At 35.3% G+C, this 21,823-nt stretch overlaps 1 protein-coding gene across 1 annotated transcript in view; it reads right to left on the bottom strand.

Moving 5' to 3' along the window:
- The window catches only part of SGO2 (shugoshin 2), a 28,544-nt gene extending 7,017 nt beyond the window's left edge, over positions 1-21,527 (bottom strand). The window contains exons 1-7 of the mRNA XM_024757343.1: positions 21,458-21,527; positions 18,684-18,818; positions 16,361-16,536; positions 15,352-15,429; positions 14,562-14,647; positions 5,185-5,393; positions 288-3,476 (exon numbers count right to left, since the gene is read on the bottom strand). Of these exons, the coding sequence (XP_024613111.1) occupies positions 288-3,476; positions 5,185-5,393; positions 14,562-14,647; positions 15,352-15,429; positions 16,361-16,536; positions 18,684-18,816 (3,871 nt within the window). The 5' untranslated portion in view covers positions 18,817-18,818; positions 21,458-21,527. The remainder of the gene's footprint in view (positions 1-287; positions 3,477-5,184; positions 5,394-14,561; positions 14,648-15,351; positions 15,430-16,360; positions 16,537-18,683; positions 18,819-21,457) is intronic.
- Positions 21,528-21,823: the final 296 nt, after the last annotated feature.

Below are 21,823 nucleotides of genomic sequence, written 5' to 3'. Positions count from 1 at the left end.
TCAAAAATATGAAAAATGAAATTATCTGCCTAATGTCATTATCAGACAACTTTGTGCTAAAGGCCAAATACATTTTTTAGTGTATAAATGTCCAAGCCACTCTCACTGTTATCTTCTCAAAGTATTAAACTTTCTTTAAATTCCTCCATATTGCTTCTACAGATCGGGCTACACAATTATACATTGTTTTAAAATTCCATAAAAATGTTATAACAGGAAAGGCTTTACTGGTTAAATGAAAAAATATATAGAATTTTGAAACTTGATCACTTCAGGTATGGACATACCTATTTCTGATCTTTGTGTTCTTTGGTTGACTTTAAAATTCATCTTTTTCATCTTCTCATGCACATCATCATTTATTTGAAAGACGGGTGAGCTCTCCAGAGCAAAATTTCCTTTCAGATTTTTACTAGAAGAAATACTCAAAGGTTTTGAACTGTCAGGAACACTGTTAAAGGAAGAATCTTGTCTGTTAGGTGAACATATCTGAGATACAGATTTCAACATTTTTGTGTGAAAGTCTGGCTTAATTTTGACAATTTCCTCATTTTCCAATTTTTTTTCCTTAACAGCACATTCAGATTCAACTGATATTCCCTGAATGGTGTCAGCTATTATCTCCATTAGTTCATGACTATCTGGAGAAGGATCTACGAAGGTCTTCCTTTTGTTTGATTTGGATGTCATTTTATTTATTTTTTTGACCTGGCACTCTCCTTCCTTTGTCACTTCCATGAAGGGGATATCTCTCTTTTTATTCAGCGTTGTAGTGCTTTGCTTTGGATTCTTACGTAGTTCCATTTGGTTTCCAGGGTCAGAATCTGTCTCATCAGTAGTGTGTTTTAAACCTAGTTCTAAGGAGACAGACGTCTGTGAAGAACCTGTCAAGTGCAAAATAGGTTTGTTGTTACCTTTTGCCAAAATGTTCTTTGCCTTGCCTGATGATTCTTCCCCATGCTTTTTAACTGGTTTGTAAGGATTTGAAATTTGACCACAATTTTCTTTTTCATTACTGTTGACTTCCATACAGTATCCACTAATACCTTGGCCTTCAAGTCTTTGTTTAGATTTATTTATTTTAAAATTAAGATCTTTTGTATAGCTTTCTTGGCCATGTACATCTTTATCATTATCCTCATATATCTGGTACATTTCAGAAATTCTTTCTGTCTTCCGATTTACTTTCTGCCTAAGCTTATTTATTTTTGATTCATTCTGCTGAGTGGGTTGCTTATCAGTGACATGCTTTTTCAAATCCAACATATTCTGGGTCTTATATAAATTTCTATTATTTTTGGTGGGAAGATAAATGGTTTGAAATTCATTTGTGACTTCTAGGTTTTCAGAAATGGTTTCTTTATCCTTTGGGGTTAGGGAGAAGAAGGCACCTTTTACTGTGTCATGTATACCTTTGTCGTTAACTTCATTTTTTTGGTTCATTTCCAAAATTATTTCTGTCTTCCGACTTACTTTCTGCCTGAGATTCTCATTTATTTTTGATTCATTTTGCTTCCCAGTATCAGTAGCATGCTTTTTCACACCTAAAAGGTTTTGAGTCTCATAATCACATGGATTCCTATTACCTCTGAGGGAAGGATCAGCTATCTGAAACTCATTTGCATCTTCTAGGTTTTCAGGGATGATTTCTTTATCTTTCTGGGTTAGAGAAAATAAGTTACCTTTTTCTGGGTCATGCATTCCTTTGTCGTGATTCTTATATATTTGGTTGATATCAGAAATGATTTCTGTCTTCCGACATACCTTTTGCCTAAGCTTCTTATCTATTTTTGATTCATTTTGACAAGCAGGTTGTATATCATAAACATGCTTTTTCACCCCCAAAACATTTTGAGTGTCATAATCATACAGGTTTCTACTATCTTTGGAAGCAAGAGCAGGTGTTTGAAACGCACTTGTACCTTCTAGGTTTTCAGAGATAACTTCTTTATCCTGGGTTAGGAAGAAAGAGTTACCCTTTTCTGGGCAATACCCACTTCTGTTATTATCTAAAACATTCACTTCGGAAATTATTTCTGTCTTCCGATTTATTTTCTGCCTAAGATTCTTATTAATTTTTGATTCATTCTGCTGAACAGGGTACACGTCAGTGATCTGCTTTTGCAGACCCAATACATTCTGGGTCTCACAATCACACAGGTTTCCATTATTGCTAGTGGAAACACCAGATTTTTGAAATTCATTTGAAACTTCTAGGTTTCCAGAGATGATTTCTTTATCCTCTCGGGTTTGGAAGGAAAAGTTACCTTTTTCTGGGCCTTGCACATCTTTGGCATTATCCCCAAGTATTTGGTTCATTTCAGAAATTATTTCTGTCTTCCGATTTATTTTCTGCCTAAGCTTCTTATTTATTTTTGGTTCATTTTGCTGAGTGGGTTGCCTATCAGTGACATGCTTTTTCAAATCTAACATATTTTGGGTCTCATAATCACATAACTTTCCATTATCTTTGCTGGAAAGATAAACTGTTTGAAATTCACTTGTGACTCCTAGGTTTTCAGAGGTGGTTTCTTTAACCTTTTGGTTTGGGAATAAGTTATCTTTTTCTAATGTATGAATCACAAATGTCTGTCTAGAAGTTTTACTTTTCTTATAAGCTAGAGAACTAGGACCCATATCAAATTTACTGTCCTGCTCGAATTTATCTGAACTTTGGGAGAAAGAGTATATTTCCTCTTGATCATCTGTTACATGAATTATTTTCCTCTTTTTGTTACACTGTGTACTTGGTCTGTCATCCTGATCAAAGCCATTGTGAAGGGTTATTTTCTTCGGCATGTTCAACTGAGTCAGCTGTTCAGTACTGAAAATAAAATTTGGTTCTTCTGAATCCTCTTTGCCATCCAGGACAACAGATCTTCTTTCCGGTCCATTTTTGATCTTGTCCTCAATATTCACATCTGAACTATTTTTAAATTGTCTCTTTGATCTTTCTCTCTTTTTTTCAGAGCTTGGATCTTTCACTTTTCTGAAAGTTTTCATTCCACAATCATTTGGTTTTTTATTATCTCTTTTATTTTTAGTGCCTGTTGAAACTGTAACAATTTTGCTTACTTCACTAGCAGTTAAATCCATGTCACCATCATACACAGTTTTTTGCAATTGAAAGTCATCATTACCCTGAACTGGATTCAGGCCCTCTGCAGTAGGTTCACTTGCAGACTCAGATGAGGCAGGAAGGCACATTATGTTTCTTTGCATTTTAGTATTTGCTTCGTTAGTACAATCTTTTATTTCATTATTCCAATTTAATATTGGACTTGAAATCTGTTGTTGATCCAAATCTGTTACACAGGGAGTGTCTGCAGGATTATTTGATTCCCAAGATGATACACGTTTTTTCCTTTTAGTCACATTACTAGGAGATGACTTCTTTCTGTGGCTCATTGACTGGGCATTTTTCATCTCACTCATTAGAGAACTCCCGGAACTTTGGTCTGAGTGGGAATGGCTTTCTATAAAATAAAGGGAAACAAAATTCAGAAATAAGTAGTAACAAGGAATTTATTATTTTAAACAAATGAGATTAGGAATCAAACTGTTTCAGGGAAAGGATTTCTGACAATGTGTTCTGTTCAGATACTAATATTGTGAAGAATCTATGCTGATAAAAAATAAAGGAGAGGACTTCCCTGGTGGTCCAGTGGTTAAGAATCTGCCTTTCAATGCAGGGGATGAGAGTTCAATCCCTGGTCAGAGAACTAAGATCCCACATGCCGTGGAGCAACTAACCCCCTGCGCTGAAACTACTGAGCAAGTGGGCCACAACTAGAGAGCCCACATGCTGCCAACTACAGAGCCCACATGCCACAACTACACAGCCCACGTGCTCTGGAGCCTGTGTGCCACAACTAGAGAGAAGCCCGCGTGCCACAGCAGAGGATCCCACATGTCGCAATGAAGATCCCACGTGCCACAACTAAGGCCCGACACAGCCAAAAATAAAAAAATATTTAACAAATAAATAAAGTAGAAATGAATGGAGTAGTCATAAGTCACATTTTACATTTCTATCTACAGAAAATATATACTGGGAATTCACTCTGCCTTGGCCTCAGCAGTAGAGTGGAGAATAGCCAACAATAGAGCCATTAACATTAACATATGTTTCTAAGTGAGAGGAATCTGGGAAATGAACCCAAGTAACAGTGATAACTCTGATAAGGATTACTATCAAAATGTTATCAGCAGGTAGCTAAAGTTTATAAAAATTGCATACACACATTCATATACCTTTTAGAAAGGAAAAATAATTCAAACTCCAAATTCAATACAGTTATGGTTCCATATCCCAATCTGAAATTCTATGTCAAATATATAAACCAGACTACACCACAGGATTATTATTTCAAAATACCATATAATTAAAATTTAAGTGTCATCATTTTTTCTTGCTCAACCATCACCTAGGCTCAAGTTCTTGCTTTATCACCAATTGGTTATGATCTTGAAAAAGTCACTACATGTATCAAGAACCTCAATTTTTATATCTCTGAAAAAGAGAAGATATAACTAAATAATATATCATGTCTTTCAATTCATAAGCTAAGATACCAAGAAAAGCTCTTTAGGCCAGCTCACTTCTAAATACTGTTTCCAGAGTAGTAGTATTAGGCCACTGTAGACCTGACATTTGTTGGCATATTTACTTTTTTTGGCTGCACTGGGTCTTCATTGCTGCGCGTGGGCTTTCTCTAGTTGTGGCGAGCGGGGGCTTCTCTTCATTGTGGTGCATGGGTTTCTCATTGCAGTGGCTTCTCTTATTGTGGAGCACAGGCTTTAGGCACACAGGCTTCAGTAGCTGTGGCACACGGGCTCAGTAGTTGTGGCTCACGGGCTCTAGAGCGCAGGCTCAGCAGTTGTGGTGCATGGGCTTAGTTGCTCCATGGCATGTGGGATCTTCCTGGACCAGGGACTGAACCCATGTCCCCTGCATTGGCAGGCAGATTCTTAACCACTGTACCACCAAGGAAGTCCTGGCATATTTACCTTTAAACTAATTTTTTCACCAGAAATTTTAAATAGTAGAAGTTAGGAAATCTGTAACATAAGAAGTCTAACTTATTAACTGTTTATACATGATGGCCCCCAAGAAGAAAATCCAATGAATGTTAACTATTTAATACTGACACTCAAAATGAATTAAAAAAAAAAAAATCTCACCTTTGGGAAGTATATCAACAATAGAAGAAATGTGTTTGGAATCATTTACACCACAAACATTCTGATCATTTTCTTTAAGAAATAACAATTCCAAGTTATGCTGAGTTGATACCAAAGAGGGGCTATCAGGTGATGTCTTTGACATGATATTGTCACACTGCTTTTTTTCTTTATCTTCATCATCATCATCATTTGAAGTTAATGGAACCCTAAGAGCAAGTAAGAATGAATGAGGAATTTTGTATTTTACAAAAATTATTTAGAAAATTACATGGATAGTTCTTTCTATATTCCATTTATTTAAGATCCAACCACAAACCCACCCTGATACCATTTTGTGTTCAATGATACCATTTTGTGTTCAATGAAGGTAGGAAATAGGTAGTTTCTAATAGTACAGAGGAGTAAAACAGGAATGTTTCTTATCCCCTTATCTCCAGTGACTCCAAAAGGAGATAAATGATATAATCACTGGTTGAGCTATTAGGACAATAAAATTAATGAAATGAATAAAGTTCAAACATACTTATAAATATTCGTGTATAAGAGTTATAATTTTCCTGTAATTAACTCTATGGAAAACCCAAAACTCTTCCTCTGGTTTCAAACAAGTGCAACTTGTACGTAAAGTTTTGTGTGTAATAAAGTCTGCTATGTTTCCAAAAGGTATCCATGTAAACTAAAGCCATATTCCTAGAGTAGTTAAATCTATGGGGGGAAAAAGAAATCTATGGAAATAGACAAAATGACCTTTTTGAATTCAAAGAAGAAAGAGTAATATGCTCCAATGATAAGGATTTTGCTTTGTATGCCAAACAAATCATAGATATTTAAAAATTATTGATAATGATAAAAATAAATACTAGAAAATATTTGTTAAAAATTTAAAGGCACCTATCAGTAGAATAGCCATTGGGAAGAAATGTCTATACCACTTGAAGAAACAGGTTAGCAAAAATTGTTTATTTTACAGAGGAGAGGTTCTGCTTCAGGTAATGGCCAAATAGCTACTATTGAATCAACCTTATCAAACATAATGAATATAAATTCTGGACAAAGTATAAAAAAAACAACTACCCAAAGTCACTGGAGAGTGAATAAAAAGCAACTAGATACAGAAGAGGGGTTGGCACTTAGAAAAAGGGTGAGCTTCTCACTGTTTACAAACCTCAGTCAGTGTGACCTTTTCTAGAAGTTAGAAATCCAGTCTTATTATTATTAGTTCAAGGTCAGAATTCAGGGCAACTACAACTGCTGTAAAGTGTGTGTGATGGGAGAAATAACAGGAAAAGTAGACAGGGAAGCCCCAAATTTTGTGCATAAACTCTCTCCAAATCTCTAGCTCATTCCTGAATCACATATATGAGAAAGATTCCAAGCGGCCCAGCTAAGGATTATAGAACTGAAATGAGATTTCATATGCTGTTCATCACAGGGAAGTAATAACAAGTCTGAGTTCAGATAAGGTAACTTATCTACTAAAATAAAACATCAAACTTGTTGGAGGAATATACCTGAATCCAGATTTTCTACAACATAGGAGTCACAATGTCAGGGGTACAATCCAATATTATTCAATATATGAAGCAACAGAAAAACACGATTCAAACTCAAGAGAAAAGATAATCAACAGAGAATGATCCAAATAAATAAATGGCCAATAAGCACATGAAAACATGCTCAGTATCATTAGTCACCCAAAAAATCCAAATCAAAACCACAGTGAGATACCACTTCATATCCACTAGGATGGCTATAATCAAAAGGATAGGTAATAACAAGTGTTAGTGAGGATATGGAGAAATTGGAACCCTAATACTTTGCTGGTGGGAATGTAAAACAGTACAGCACCTTTGGAAAACAGTTTGCCAATTCTTCCAAAAGTTAAACATAGAGTTATATGATCCAGCAATTCCACTGGTAAGGGCGCACCCAAGAAAGTGAAAAATATGTCCACACAACAACTTTTATATGGATATTCATAGTACCATTACTCATTCACAGCCTAAAAGTGGAAAGAGCACAAATGCTCATTAACAGATAAATGGATAAACAAAATGTAGTTTATCCGTACCACAGAATATTAACCGGTCATTAAAAGGAATGAAATACTAATACGTGCTATAATATGGATGAAACTTGAAAATGTTATGCCAAGTGAAAGAAGCCAGACACAAAAGGGGACATACTGTGTGATTCCATTCATATGAAATGTCCAAAATAGGCAATCCATAGAGACAGAAAGTGGATTAGTGGTTGCTGTGGGCTGGGGAAGAAGAGATGAGAAATGACTACTAATGGATATAGGTTTTCTTTTTGGAGTGATGAAAATATCCTGGAATTGGAAAGTGGTGAATGTTGCACAACTTTGTAAATATATTAAAAACCACTGCATTGTATACTTTAAAAAATAAACTTCATATTAATGAGAAATTTTATGTTATGTGAACTATATCTCATTTTTAAAAAAATAAGTAGAAAAAAGGAAATAATAAGGTGCAGACACCAAAGAAATATGAAACCGAAAAAAAATTGAGAAAAAAAAAATCAATGAAACCAAAAGCTGAGTTTTTTTAAGACATCCGTAAAATTGACAATACTCTAACTAGTTTGATCAAACTTTACTGTCTAGATGAAATGGATACTTTTCTAAAAAGACAAATATTTTCTAAGTTGACCTGAAAAGAACAGAAAATCTGAAAAGCCCTCCATATCTATCTAAGAAATGAAATTAATAATTAAAAACTCCAGACCGACTTCTCTTATGAATTCTCTCAAATACTTAAGGAAGAAATACCAATTGTACAATTTTTTTCAGAAAATGGAGGAAGAGGGAATGCTTCTTATCTCATTTTACAAAGCCAGCATAACCATTATCAAACCCTATCAAATATATAATAAGAAAATTATAGACCAATATTCCTTATGAAAATAAGCACAAAATTCTTTAAGTAATTATTAGCAAATCAAATCCAGCAACACATAGAAATAATACTACACCATTATTATACACCATGACCAAGTGGAATTTATTCTAGGAATGTAAAGTTGGTTTAACATTAAACAAATCAAAGTCACATTAATAGAACAAAGGAGAAAAGTTATGATTCTCTCCACAGATACAGAAAAAACAAATTTGACAAAATTCAATACAAATTCATTATTAAAACTCTCAGCAAACCAGAATAAAAAGGAACTTCCTCAACTTGTAGAAACAGTGCCAACTTTTCAACAGTAAAGACAGAAGACAATGAAATGATACCTTTAAATTGCTAAAATTTAATAACCTAAAGTTTTATCATTGCAAACATAATCTTTAAAAATGAAGGTGATATAAATATGTTTCCAGAAAAATAAAAGCTGAGCGGATGCATTGCTAGTACCTGAACTAAATAATAAAGGATTTCTTCAGGCAGAAGGAAAATTATTTCAGAAGGAAATAAAATGCAAGAAGTTTATTTGTGAATTTTACCTCAATAAAGCTGGAAAAACAAAAAATAAAATACAATTAAAAAGGAGCATACAATTAAAAAATGCAGGAAGCAATATGAAGAAATCGGAAATGAATATTGACTACACAAAACAGTGAAAGTAGTTAATTTGTGGGATTAAAATATATGCAGAATGAAAATACATAATAATAACATAAAGGCAGGACACAGGAATGTCGAGTCAAAGTGTTCAAAGATGCTAGCATTACTGAGGAATGTTAATATAATAATCAGTATTAGAGTATAATAAATCAAGGATGAGTGTTGCTATCATTAGGGTCATCATAAAGGAATAGAAGTTAACAGACAAGGAAAATTAAATTATGAAAAATGTTTTATTTCAAATTAAATTATGAAAAATGTTTTATTTATTTATTTATTTTATGATATAATAAATCAAGGATGAGTGTTGCTATCATTAGGGTCATCATAAAGGAATAGAAGTTAACAGACAAGGAAAATTAAATTATGAAAAATGTTTTATTTCAAATGAAATAAAGAAAGGAGAGAGAAAAGGAACATAAAACAGGTGGCTCAAACAGAAAATAACTAGATGGCAGATATAAACCCAACTCTCAGGAATTATATTAAATGTAAACATAACAGCTATTCTAATTAAAAGAGATGATATTACATTAAATTCATTTTTTTAAAAAGGTAAACCTACATGCATTTTAAATATAACAGAGAGTTTGAAAGTATAGAAAAGGACATACCATGGCAATGTTATATCAGACAAGTAGACTTTAAAGCAGTATCATTTCCAGAAATATTTCATATTGATAAAACAATTTAACAGGAAAACAAATCAATCCTAAATTTATATGCATCTAGTAACAACTTTAACATATATAAAGCAGAAAACTGACAGAACTAAAAGGAGAAATAGATAAATCCATAATCACAGTGGTAGACTTTAATGCACTTCTCTCAACAGCTGATAGACAAGAGAAGCAGGGAAGATATGGAAAGTCTGAACAATATAATCAGCAAACCTGACATAATTGACATATATAAAATACTGCATCCAACAGCCACAAAATACACATTCTTTCCATGTGTACCAAAAATATTTACCAAATTAGACCAAGCTGTGTTCTAATGCAAGTCTCAATAAATTTAAAACGACTAAAATCACTTGAACTATATTCTGTAATCACAAAGGAATTAAATTAGAAACCAACAAAAAGTAATTAGAAGAAAACACCCAGCTGCTTGGAGATTAAATAATCTTGTAAATGATCCATGAGTCAAACAATGTATCTGAACTGAAGGTAATAACTACTTTGAAATAAATGATAATAAGGATACAGCTTATCAAAAAATGTGGGATGCAGCTGAAGGAGAAAAATAGCCTTAAATGTAGGCAGCTATACCCCAACAACTTCATATTTTTGAGAAGGCTTAATTTAAAAACAATAATCTAAACCATTTTAAGAAACAAATAATTACAGTAATAATAAAACTTTTAAATTGAAAAGATAAACACAACACAGTAAATCAACTATACTTCAATAAAATTAAAAAAAGAAAAGAGATAATAAGCAGAATAAATGCAATAGAAAATAAATATACTAAAAGAACGATCAACATAACCCCAAAGATGATTCATCTTTGCAAAGATGACAACATTGATAAATCTCTAGGGCAAAACTAGTCAAGAAAAAAGTGAGAAAAAACAAATAGCCAATATTGAAAGAGAACATCATTATGTACCCTACAGCAGACATTAAACATGTAACTAAAGCTGTTCTGAACGATTATATGCCAATAATTTGATATTTTAAATGAAATGGACAAATCTTTTTAAAAATTAACAAACCTGACAAAAGAAGAAATAGCTGAATGTTCTTACATCTATTAAAATGGGATGTTATCAAAAATGTTTCCATAAAAAAACTTCAGGTCCAGATAACTTCTCCCAAATATTTAAAGAAAAAAAATTTTTTACTCAAATACTTCCCGAAAATAGAAAGAGGGGTATTTATCAATTCATTTACTTTCACCAGCATAATATAAATATCAAAACTTGACAAAATATATTATAATAAAGGAAAATTATACATCACCTTCATTATTAAAATACATGCAAAAATCCTTTAAAGGATTAGCAAAATAAACTTAGTGATATATATCAAAGGGATATATCATCAGGAGGAATTCATTTCAGGATTGTAAGTGATTTAACATTAAAAATATCAATTATAATTCATTACCTTAGTAGAAAAAATATAAAAAATTCATTACATTAATAGAAAAAAAAGAGAAAAATATTATCTTCTCAATAGTGACAGAAAAAGCATTTGATAAAATCCAACAGCCATTGATGAAAAAACTCTTAGCAAACTAGGAGTACAATGGAACTACTTTAATCTGATAAGGAGAATCTATAAAAACCTAAGAGCAAACATATTAAATAATGGGAATACAATAAGAATACCCACTGTTAGTACTTTTATTCATTACTGAACAAGAAATAATCAGTCCAACAAGGTAAGAAACAAAAGATAAAAGGCCTATAAACTGGAGAGGCAGATGAAGGGAAAACTGTTCTTATTTACAAATAATAAAATTCTATTAATATAAAATTTTTTAAAACTATGGATAAATTATTAAAATTAATAGCAATGTCAATGTAAACAAGGTTAATATTCAAAAATTAGTTGTATTTCTATATACTATCATCAAAAAGAAAATTTGAAAACTATCAAGAATAACACTAAAAACATCAAATAAGTAGGAATAAATGTAAGATGTGCAATAACTGTATTCTAAAAGCTCTGAAACTACATACATAATATCTAAAAAACAGAGTGATATACCATGGTCATGGAAGAAATACTCAATTTTATAAAGTGTCAATTTTCCCCAAACTGAACTATATTCTACATAATCCCAATCAAAATTCCAGGTGTGTGTGTATGTAAACTGACAAGCTGATTCTAAAATTCACATGGAAATGCAAAAGGCCAAGAATGGCCAATTAATATATATTCTTAAAGCATAAATAACTAAAATAGAGATTCAAACTATCAAATATCGAGACTTACTATAAAGTTAGTAATTAAGATAGTGTGGTTTTGACAAAAAGACTCATGTAATAGAATAGAGAGTTCAGAAATAGACCCATACATATCCAGTCACTTGATTTTTTATACAGATGACACTGCAATAAGGTGGGGAAAGGATGGTCTTTTCAATAAATGGTTCAAGGTCAACAGGATTTCCACACTAAAAAAATAAATGACTCTTCTCTCACATCATACCCAAAATTCTAGGTAGACTGAAGATCTAAACATGAAAGGGAAAATAATAAAGCTTTTAAAAGAAAACATACATAGGAGAACACGTCATGACCTTGCAATTGGTAAAGGCTTTCTTAAAAGACACAGAAAGCATAACCATAAGAGGGAGGGGGACAAATAGATATATAAATTGGGTTCATCCAAAGATACCATTAAGAGAGCAAAGAGGCAAGCCACAGAGTAACAGACAATTGTATGCACAAAGAATTTATACACAATGTATAGAAAGAACTCCTACAAATCTGCAGAAAAAAAAAAAAGATAACCTGATAGAAAGAAAATAAACATATAAACAGATGCCTTACTTCATTAAGTATCGGGAAATTAAAACTTCAGTGTAATACTTCTACACCCCATGTGGCTAAAATGAGAAAGACAGACAGTAACAAGTGTTGTTGGAGATACATAACAACAGGAATTCTCATACATTGCTGTTAGAAATGTAAACTGGCATAATCCCTTTAGAAAACTGTTTAGCAGTTCCTTCCAAAGCCAAATACATGTAAACCCAGCAATTCTACTCCTAAGTATATACCCAACAGAAATGTATACATATATTAATCAAAAGGCAGATACAAGGTAGAATTATTTATAATAGACCAAACCTAGCAAAAAAACTAAAAACAGAAGAATGGATAAATTATGGAATATATACAATGGAATACTATACAGCAATGAGAATGACTGATCTACAACTACATAGGACAATATGGACGAAATCTCACGAACACAATGTTGAGCTACAGAAGCCAGAGACCAGAATCATACATCCTGTATGATTTCATTAAAGGAAACTCAAAACTAGGCAAAATTAATCAATCTACAATGTTAGTAGTCAGGATAATATTTATCCTCGGGTGGGTGATGAGTAGTGACTGGCAAGGGGCACAAGGCTATCTGAGGTACTGGTAATAATCTGTTTCTTGGTCTGGGTATTGGCTATACCATATAGTGTTCACTGTGAAAATTCACCATTCTCTAAAGATTTTTGCACTTTTCTAAAATGTACATTATACTTCAAACAAAAGTTTACTTAAGGGCTTCCCTGGTGGTGCAGTGGTTGAAAGTCTGCCTGTCAATGCAGGGGACACGGGGTCGTGCCCCGGTCCGGGAGGATCCCACATGCCGTGGAGCGGCTGGGCCCGTGAGCCATGGCTGCTGAGCCTGCGCTCCGCAACGAGAGAGGCCACAACAGTGAGAGCCCCGCGTACCGCAAAAAAAAAAAAGTTTACTTAAAAAAACACAATAAAATTTTCGGGAGGGCAAGTTAACACTTGATTCATACATTTACATGAAATAATGCATGCATAATGATGGCCAAGATTTTCTTGAAAAAAACCTGAGCACCTACAAGACAACAAAATGTACTATTTTAAAACTATATTAATTAAAATGTACAGGTGCAATGTGGCGCCAGTATAGAACAGACAAAACAATGGAACAAACTGGAATGAATAGAAAATGACACAGTGGATATAAGAATTTTTTTTTTACTATAGTACAGATACCACTTCAATACATAAGTGCACTTTGTACACTTAAAAAACTGCATTAAACCTATAATTTATGTAACAGAAAGAACACTGTCTAAAAGAGACAAGACAATTCTGATCAATGCTATTAATTCATTGAGTCATTTTACCTCTCTGGACCTCAGTAACTGTCTTTAAAAGTGATAGGTTTGGGCTTCCCTGGTGGCGCAGTGGTTGAGAGTCCGCCTGCCGATGCAGGGGACGCGGGTTCGTGCCTTGGTCTGGGAGGATCCTACATGCCGCGGAGCGGCTGGGCCCGTGAGCCATGGCCGCTGAGCCTGCGCATCCGGAGCCTGTGCTCCGCAACGGGAGAGGCCACAACCGTGAGAGGCCCGCGTACCGCAAAAAACAAACAAACAAAAAAAACCGGTAAAAGTGATAGGTTTGAAATAGAGTATTAACTAAGATTATAATCAAATTAATCAAGAAATGGGAATTTTGGTCAGGAGAATAGTAATGATGAAAGTTTATTTTAAAGTCTGAGTAGTATGCAAGATAATAAAGGTAGAAATAGTTATCAGATTTACCCAGCAGAAAACATGAGGCCAGTGGTGACCTGCAGGAAAAGAAAGAACTGAAGAGTAGCAGGATTCTATAGATGACCTTGGTTATTGAATTGATGGGTAAGTTTCCTTGGAGCCCTGGAAATACAACCTGTAGCAAGATACCACAAACCATCTCATTTCTACCTTAACAGGCAACTACAGGTTGATGAAACCAGAACATTGCATAACACACACAGATTATGTTGTATGAAAATCTAAGTATTCTGAACCAGTGTAATTCAAACCTATGTAACTCAAGGTCTACCTGTGCCACTTTCTTCTCTAGAAACTATGGGAAAGCTGAATATTATTTCAAAGTTTAAAACTGAATTCTATTAGATTATATCTTCAATTTCTTTCACTGGTACAATATTGACAAGTATTTCATTATTTATTTTTAAATGTTTTTCTGTTTCAAGGAAGCAAACCAAATAAAAACTTTTCAAAGTCCAATTCAGGTAAAAGTGCACCAGTCAGTATTTAACCAAGTTTTGGAGCAATTACCTTGCAAATGGAAGACGCATCAATTTGCACTGTTTACTAACCCGTTTCTTCTTGCTACTTGGCAGAAGAAAGGGACTCTGATGGAACTATTTTTGAAAAGAACAAAGAAAATGAAAATGAATGAAATTTCTAATCTCATTAGATCATGTTTGTCATTAAAGTACCAAATTATACAAGATACTAACAGTAACAGAACAATTCTTACGTGTAGCCTTCAATAGTTTAATGAGAATAATGTGATGATAAGGTCAAACACAGTTCTTCCTTAATCATGCCATACAAAGATAACCACTACTAATATTTTGGTGTATAACCTCCCAAACTTTATTCTATGCCTATGAATATATACACATGTCTATACTCATGCATATACAATATTTCTACATATACATTTGACCCTTGAAGAACATGGGGATCTAGGATCTACCTCTATTTTTTTCCCCAATAGTTTTTCGATTGTGTCCATCTTTTTAAAAATAATACAAATTCTTCCCTAATTTGAAATGACTTTTCTACTAATATCTTTTACGTTTTTGAGTCTGTTTTGTCTTGTGTTCCATGAGCTGTCTAATCCTGTGTTACTTTTAATCGAAAGCTAATTTTTATATAAAAATTTCAATAACCAATTATATCAAATAATAATGTGTTAGCCAATTAAAATTAATATTATCTCCATTCCTTGGTACAAAGTTTAAGATACGCATCTCTAACCTTGATGCTACTTAACTAATCTGAATTATCCTCAGTAATGCTAAAAATATTACACTATTTAGACACAAATTCTACTTACCTCAGAAAGAGTGCTCATTTCAATTGCAGTTATCAAGCTATTGTTCATGAGTGCTTCTATTTCTATAAGCTTCTTATTCTGAAATAAAGAAAGAGCCTTCTAATTAACTAAGATTTGGAGTTTATTATACCATACATTTACAAATACCATCAGTTGAGAAGACTTAAAAAATAACAGATCACATTAGGCTAAAAAGGTGCTACACTGCATAGTTCAAAAAGACACAGACACAGACACATATGCACACGTTTTGAATGCTTTTGAGCTATCAGTCATAAATTTTCCTACTTTTTTTTTTTTGGCAGCACCACGCGGCATGTGGGATCTTAGTTCCCTGACCAGGGATCGAACTCGAGCTCCCTGCATTGGAAGCACAATGTCTTAGCCGCTGAACCGCCAGGGAAGTCCCTTCCTACAGTTTTTAATCTTCTCATAATAATAATACATCATGTGGCAACTGAACACAGTTTGTCAGCCACAGGAATTTAACCTCCAAGAAGTACAGTAAGTCATTTTTCCATTTTAAATTAATTTCTACTCATTTTGGAGTTAGAGCTATAGCTATAGCTGTAACCTAGCTAAGCACTGGCTCTTACTGCCCTGCTGTGGACAAAGTTGGAAGTTGGAAGGAAAAGCAAGGACTACAATCTTCATTCTACTTGGCTTATAGCCAGTGGAATGTTGCCATTAAGAGAGAATACAAACACTCAGGGAACTTCCCTCCTTTCAATTCACTGGAGGAATTATGCCCATCTTATAATATATTAATGTATCAAGTTTTGCTTATGATAAGCAATCAAATGTTGATCAAGGTATTATATTAGTTTGCAGAGCCACAAGTACACATTTAGAATGTAGATTCAAGACACCTATTTTATTACCCTGTTGTTTGTCCATTAACATGGCACACTCTTTCAATAAATTTTTACATTAATTACAGGTCTGAAAAACATTTAGAGCTTCTAAAATAATACAGTTTTAGAATTCAAACACAGTATAGTTTCCATACCAAATTATTTAGCTTTAGACGAAGAAATGTGTTCTCAAAATTCAGTTTCTCCACTTCTTTTTGCAATAGCATCTTTTCAGTTGTAATTCTTCGAGAATTCTCTTTCTCTCTGCTAAGAGCCTGAGCTAATGCCCTGTTGTTGTGCTTTAAAGAAATTTTGAAAATAGAAGAATTATCTGTAAAAAAATTTTAAGAGTTAATATTGAACATCTTAATACATTTTCATATTCCTTAATAAAACTACTTTGGACAAAACATATTTCACTTTGTTTTAGCTGAAGTTAGAAAAGAAAAGCATGACAACACAGATGGAATTTTGAAAAAAATGCACCCAGAGTTTGGAGCTGAAGAAATAAAAGCTAGATAGAAGGTGAATAAGAGTTGTGAGGAATGCAGAATGTTTGTGAATACAGAGTTAGGAATAAGAGGACTCTAATATAGACACAGTATTCTAGATAATTAGATCAGTCACAAAAACTAAATCTTGATACTTGTTGCTCTGCCTTCCTTCCTACCTTTGACTAGGAGGTAGAATGGAGAAGCTGATCCCACAGCTATAACTAAAGACGTCCTAGAGAAATTAGGGTAGCAAATCTGTGAAAATTTTAGAGCCAGTTTCTGTGGCTCCAGAACTGAATTAATGCTCCCAAAGTCCATTTTTCAAAACCTCAAGTAGAAAGGCAGCATACTTACTGTAATGTTGGACAGATCATCTAAACCCTGTGGGATCTTCTACCTCCACCTTAGATATCCTACCTCTTATTTCTAGGCATCTATTGCAATCTAAACTTCTCTTTACAAGTACTATGTAAATATAATTTAAATCAGAATGCTTCCCCATTGTTAGCAAAAGAAATTTAATTGTGAATTCCTTGGTAACACTCACGTTACACATAGTGTTCCCTTAGTACACCTAAAGCATAACTGTATTTTCATAATTTTGATTTACATGCCACTATTCAATAACACATCCCGTGGATTTAAAGTTATAGTATATGTAATATGTTGTTTTTTTTGTTGTTGTTTTTGTTTTTTGCGGTACGCGGGCCTCTCACTGTTGTGGCCTCTCCCGTTGTGGAGCACAGGCTCCAGACGCCCAGGCTCAGCGGCCATGGCTCACGGGCCCAGCCATTCTGCGGTATGTGGGATCTTCCCGGACCAGGGCACGAACCCGTGTTCCCTGCATTGGCAGGCGGACTCTCAACCACTGCGCCACCAGGGAAGCCCTGTAATATGTTTTATAATAGTAATATATATTTTTATGTAATAGTATTAATAGCTATAGTAATAGTAATGGTAATAATAGTTTATAATACTAATAATATATTTTAAAATACTCAGGGAAAGCTTGGGTGTCTAAAAAAAACAGAGTCCAAAAAGTACTTTATTTTTGGCACAAAGAAAGTAGATTCAGACAGCCACCTTTGACATATCAAGTGGAAATAGACTAGAACCAGTTTAGGACTTGCAGAAGCTAAAGGTTAATAACATTTTCCTGTTGCACTCCTCAGACTCAGTGTATTCCTTCATAGCAGTGGGCGAGCAATGGTCCTGCCAAAGAGAATAGGAAACTGCCACTATAGAAAGTGGTCTAATACAAAAGATGGTCCTAGAGACCTGGGTAGGAGCAACATTACGATTTAAAGACACTCAGGAGGCTAGGGTATTTCACAAGGCACAATTACTTTTCACACATGTTGATCAACAGGAAACCTCCCCCAATCCTGCTAAGATGGAAATGAATCACTGAGATAATTTTCAGAAGTAATGAAAATTTATCTTGGGGCGTTTCCCTTTCTTTTTTTTTTTTTTTTTTTTGCTTTTTTATTTTTTTTTTTTTTTTTTTTTTTGCCTTCTGACATCTTAGCTCCAGAATCCATGAACACCATCTCCAAAGAGCTCAGTGCCCTCATGATATGCTTTGGTTACATAAAATCACACACTACAGCACACTATCTGGGCCAACCACCTCTAGATTACCCATCATCCAAATGCTGCAACATGTCAGAAGGACAATCCGTCACTTTTTTTCAGCTCTTTTTCAGAAATGTCACGTTGGTATTTTCTTTGCAGTGTAGGAGGTAGCTGCCTTGGGCCACCCAGCCTCACTGCTGAAAATTCAGCTGTCACCACTGACAGTAAATCATCATAACTACCCAACTAACAGGAGTTGAAGGAGATAGGAAGAATTGAATAGAGAAAGTCTCATTTAACAAAATAGTCATTTTAGTCATTTTCTATACTTGAAAAAGTATCAAATACTATATCAATTCTCCAGAAAAAAGTAAAAATGTGAGTATACTTTAAGACTAATAACACTTACTTAGTATTTTTGTTTTGATTTTTGAAGCAAGAGAAACATTCAACTTAGCAGCCTTTGAAATTCTTTTCTCTTTCACATGTCTTTTAATTCCTGAGGTAAAAAGTGAACCAGTTTCCATCACTGGGTACTCCATCACTGAAGTAAAAAAAGAAAGCAGGAAATCACAGTATTGATTAATAAAGGGAAAAAGGATAACTGATAAATACATTCTAAGAAGTAAATCATGACTTAAATAATATACTTTGTACATAAGTATTTGCAGAACCCTTCATATAAAATCTAAAAGTATGAATATAATCAAAAGTGGTTTAAAAGTAGAATCCTAAAAAGGTAAATGACTTTGTTTTTTCGTTTAAACCTATATCATTATATCTGCCTGCCAGGAGCTAGGCTAGGCACTGGGGACAAAAAACAGGATAAAGCTGCATAGGAATGCACAGTCATGGAATGCACAGTCCAGTGTGGGCACAGACTCTATTGTGATACAAAGTAAGAAGTGTAACCTTAGAGACATGCACAGAAGAGATGTACCTAATCCTATGGGGACTGTTCCCACTTCATCCTTGGACATACACTCCATTTCTCTGCAGCCTTTACAGCAAAACTCCTTAAAAAATTGCCTATACTCAGTTTCCAATCTTCTTGTAACCTATTTCACTCAATTCCAACAAAACTGCTTTTGCCAAGGTTTCTAATGACCTCCACACTGCTAATCTAACAGTCAGTTCTCAGTCCACATCTAACTTGATCTAAGAGCAGCATTTAATGTGGTTAATTTCTCTTTCCTCCTCAAAAACAATATTTCCTCAGCTACCAGAACACCAAACTCCTGGGTTTTGTTTTGTTTTTTTTTTCCCTAGCTAACTAGCTGCTTCTTTCCAGTCTCTTTTACAGATTCTTCCAACCTATAATAAGTTCTCTCCTTGGATTTCTTCTCTTTATCTACCCTCAATCTTTTGGTGTATTTTATGTATTTAAGGCATGGCTTAAAATACTACCTAGATATCAAGAACCCCAAAATTTATATCCTCTGTCTGCATCTCTTTCCTGAACTTTCCTGGATTCATATAGTTGTCTACTCCACAATTCCACTTGGATAACTGAAAGAGCATATCAAACTTAACCTGCCCAAAACTGCTTCACTCAGAGCCTTCCCCACTTCAGTTAATGGCAACTCCATGCTTCCAGTTGCTCTAGTCAAAAATCTCTCACATCCCAATTTACCTTCACAATGCATTTAGAATCTGACGACTTCTCAGTATCTCCACTGCTACCAACCTAGACTAAGGCACTAACATGTCTCACCTGAATTATTTCAATAGCCTCTTACCTCCCTACTTCCACTCCTGTCCTCACTACAGTGTATTAATCTATACTATCTAAAACTCTTCACCATCTGCTCTTCTTCCCATTTCTGTAACTTTAAACTCCTCCTTCTCTCCCCCCTAGTCCATGACTCTCAAGCCACAGTGGCCACCAAGATCTAACTGCTCCTGACATATGCCAGGCATTCTTCAGCTTCAGGTCCCTTGTATTGGAGTACCCATTCCAGGGTGACTTACCACACAGAGATTGAGGTACAGTCATTCCTTGTTATCTGCAGGGTACTAGTTGCAGGACTCCCACAGATACCCAAATCCACTATGCTCAGGTCCGTTATATAAAATGGCATAGTATTTACATATAACCTGGGCACATCCTTCTGCATAGTTTAGATTACTTATAGTACCTAATACAATGTAAATAGTTGTAAATGCAATATAAATGTTATGTAAATAGTTGCTCGGCAATTAGCAAGTCAAACTTTGCTTTTTGGAACTTTCTGGAATTTTCCCCAATTTTTTCCTTCAGTGATTCGGTTGGTTGAAGGAGATGATTCGGAACCCGAGAGTCGGACAGGAGAGCTGACTGTATTATAAATAGTGGTTAGACTGTGTTGGTGCCCCAGTTCTAATATTTCACAGCTACGTGATCCTAGCATCTCCAAGTCTCAATTTCCAGACTTAGAAAATTATAAAAAGTCAGAGCATCTCATTGTAGGGACTTAATGAGCCAACGCATATACAGTGCCTAGTACTGGACATAGCACAGAGCGCTCACTAACATTACCTATGTATTATTACTCCGTAGCTCTTGTCTGGCTAGCATCTCGGCTAAAGCAGAACTACTCAATCCCACATTCAATTCTCCTGAATTGGATTTCTCATCTAGAAAACTCATAGTCCCTATTTGCCTACCGAAATCCTACCTGTGCGTCAAGACCTAGTTCTGGTTCTAAGTTCTTCCCAGTCGTCTATCACCGCTTCACCTTCAGTCAGTCTCCCTTTTAATCGAGCACTCCAAAGGAAAGGGCTCCTCCAAGAACTTGAAAAAAGCAGTCTCTAACATTCATTCAGCCTATTTACTGAGCGCTCACAGTGAGCCAGATACTGTTCTAAAAGCAGTAGAGCAGTCATATAGACAGAAATTCCTTCCTACAGGAGCTGGGTTTCTGCCTGGCGGCTGGCCCCCCTCACGGAGCCGAGAGCTCAAATCCCAGGGGCAAGAAGCAGTGACTTAGATCCAAACCAGGGTCTTCCTCAAGAAGCTCATCCGAGCCAGCACTGGGCCCGGGGGCCGGGAGACCCGAGGCGGAGTGGGCGGGGCCGCGGGCCGCGCGCGGCTCGGCGGACCATAGACCCGGGAGGGCAGCGCCGGGAGGTTCAGCTCGGGAAGGGCATGGGTCCCGCCAGACAGGGCAAGACCACGCCAAATGTCACAGATCACTGACTTACCGCTTTTTCAGCGTGGTGGGACCACCACTCATCTCCCGGAGCCCGGCGCTTGGGGTCAGGGCTTGGGTTTAAACTCCGTAGCCGTTAGCGGTTGCCTCGTCAGCCAATCAGGTCCCGAGAAGGCGGCGCAAAGCAGCTTGGTTACCAGGAAGTGGGAGGTGGAAGGGGCGGGACCTCGCCGCGGGCGTTCGAAGGGGACGTGGCCAGGCAAGCCAGGGGCAACTTAGCCTGGGTGCAAGGCTTTGAGCAGGTTCTGTTGCGCTGTCGCCTAATGTTTTTGAAAAAGAAAACGCTCCTTTGACAAAGCTACCTTTGTCAGTCAGATGTTTAAAAGGCTTGACAACCACCTGAAGCCTGTTGGAAAGT

Source organism: Neophocaena asiaeorientalis, unplaced genomic scaffold (assembly GCF_003031525.2).
Source record: "Neophocaena asiaeorientalis asiaeorientalis breed wild unplaced genomic scaffold, Neophocaena_asiaeorientalis_V1.1 scaffold246, whole genome shotgun sequence".
NCBI classification, from domain to species: Eukaryota; Metazoa; Chordata; class Mammalia; order Artiodactyla; family Phocoenidae; genus Neophocaena; species Neophocaena asiaeorientalis.
The sequence above is the reverse complement of the archived record's forward strand: the minus strand, read 5'-3'. Positions and strand labels throughout refer to the sequence as shown.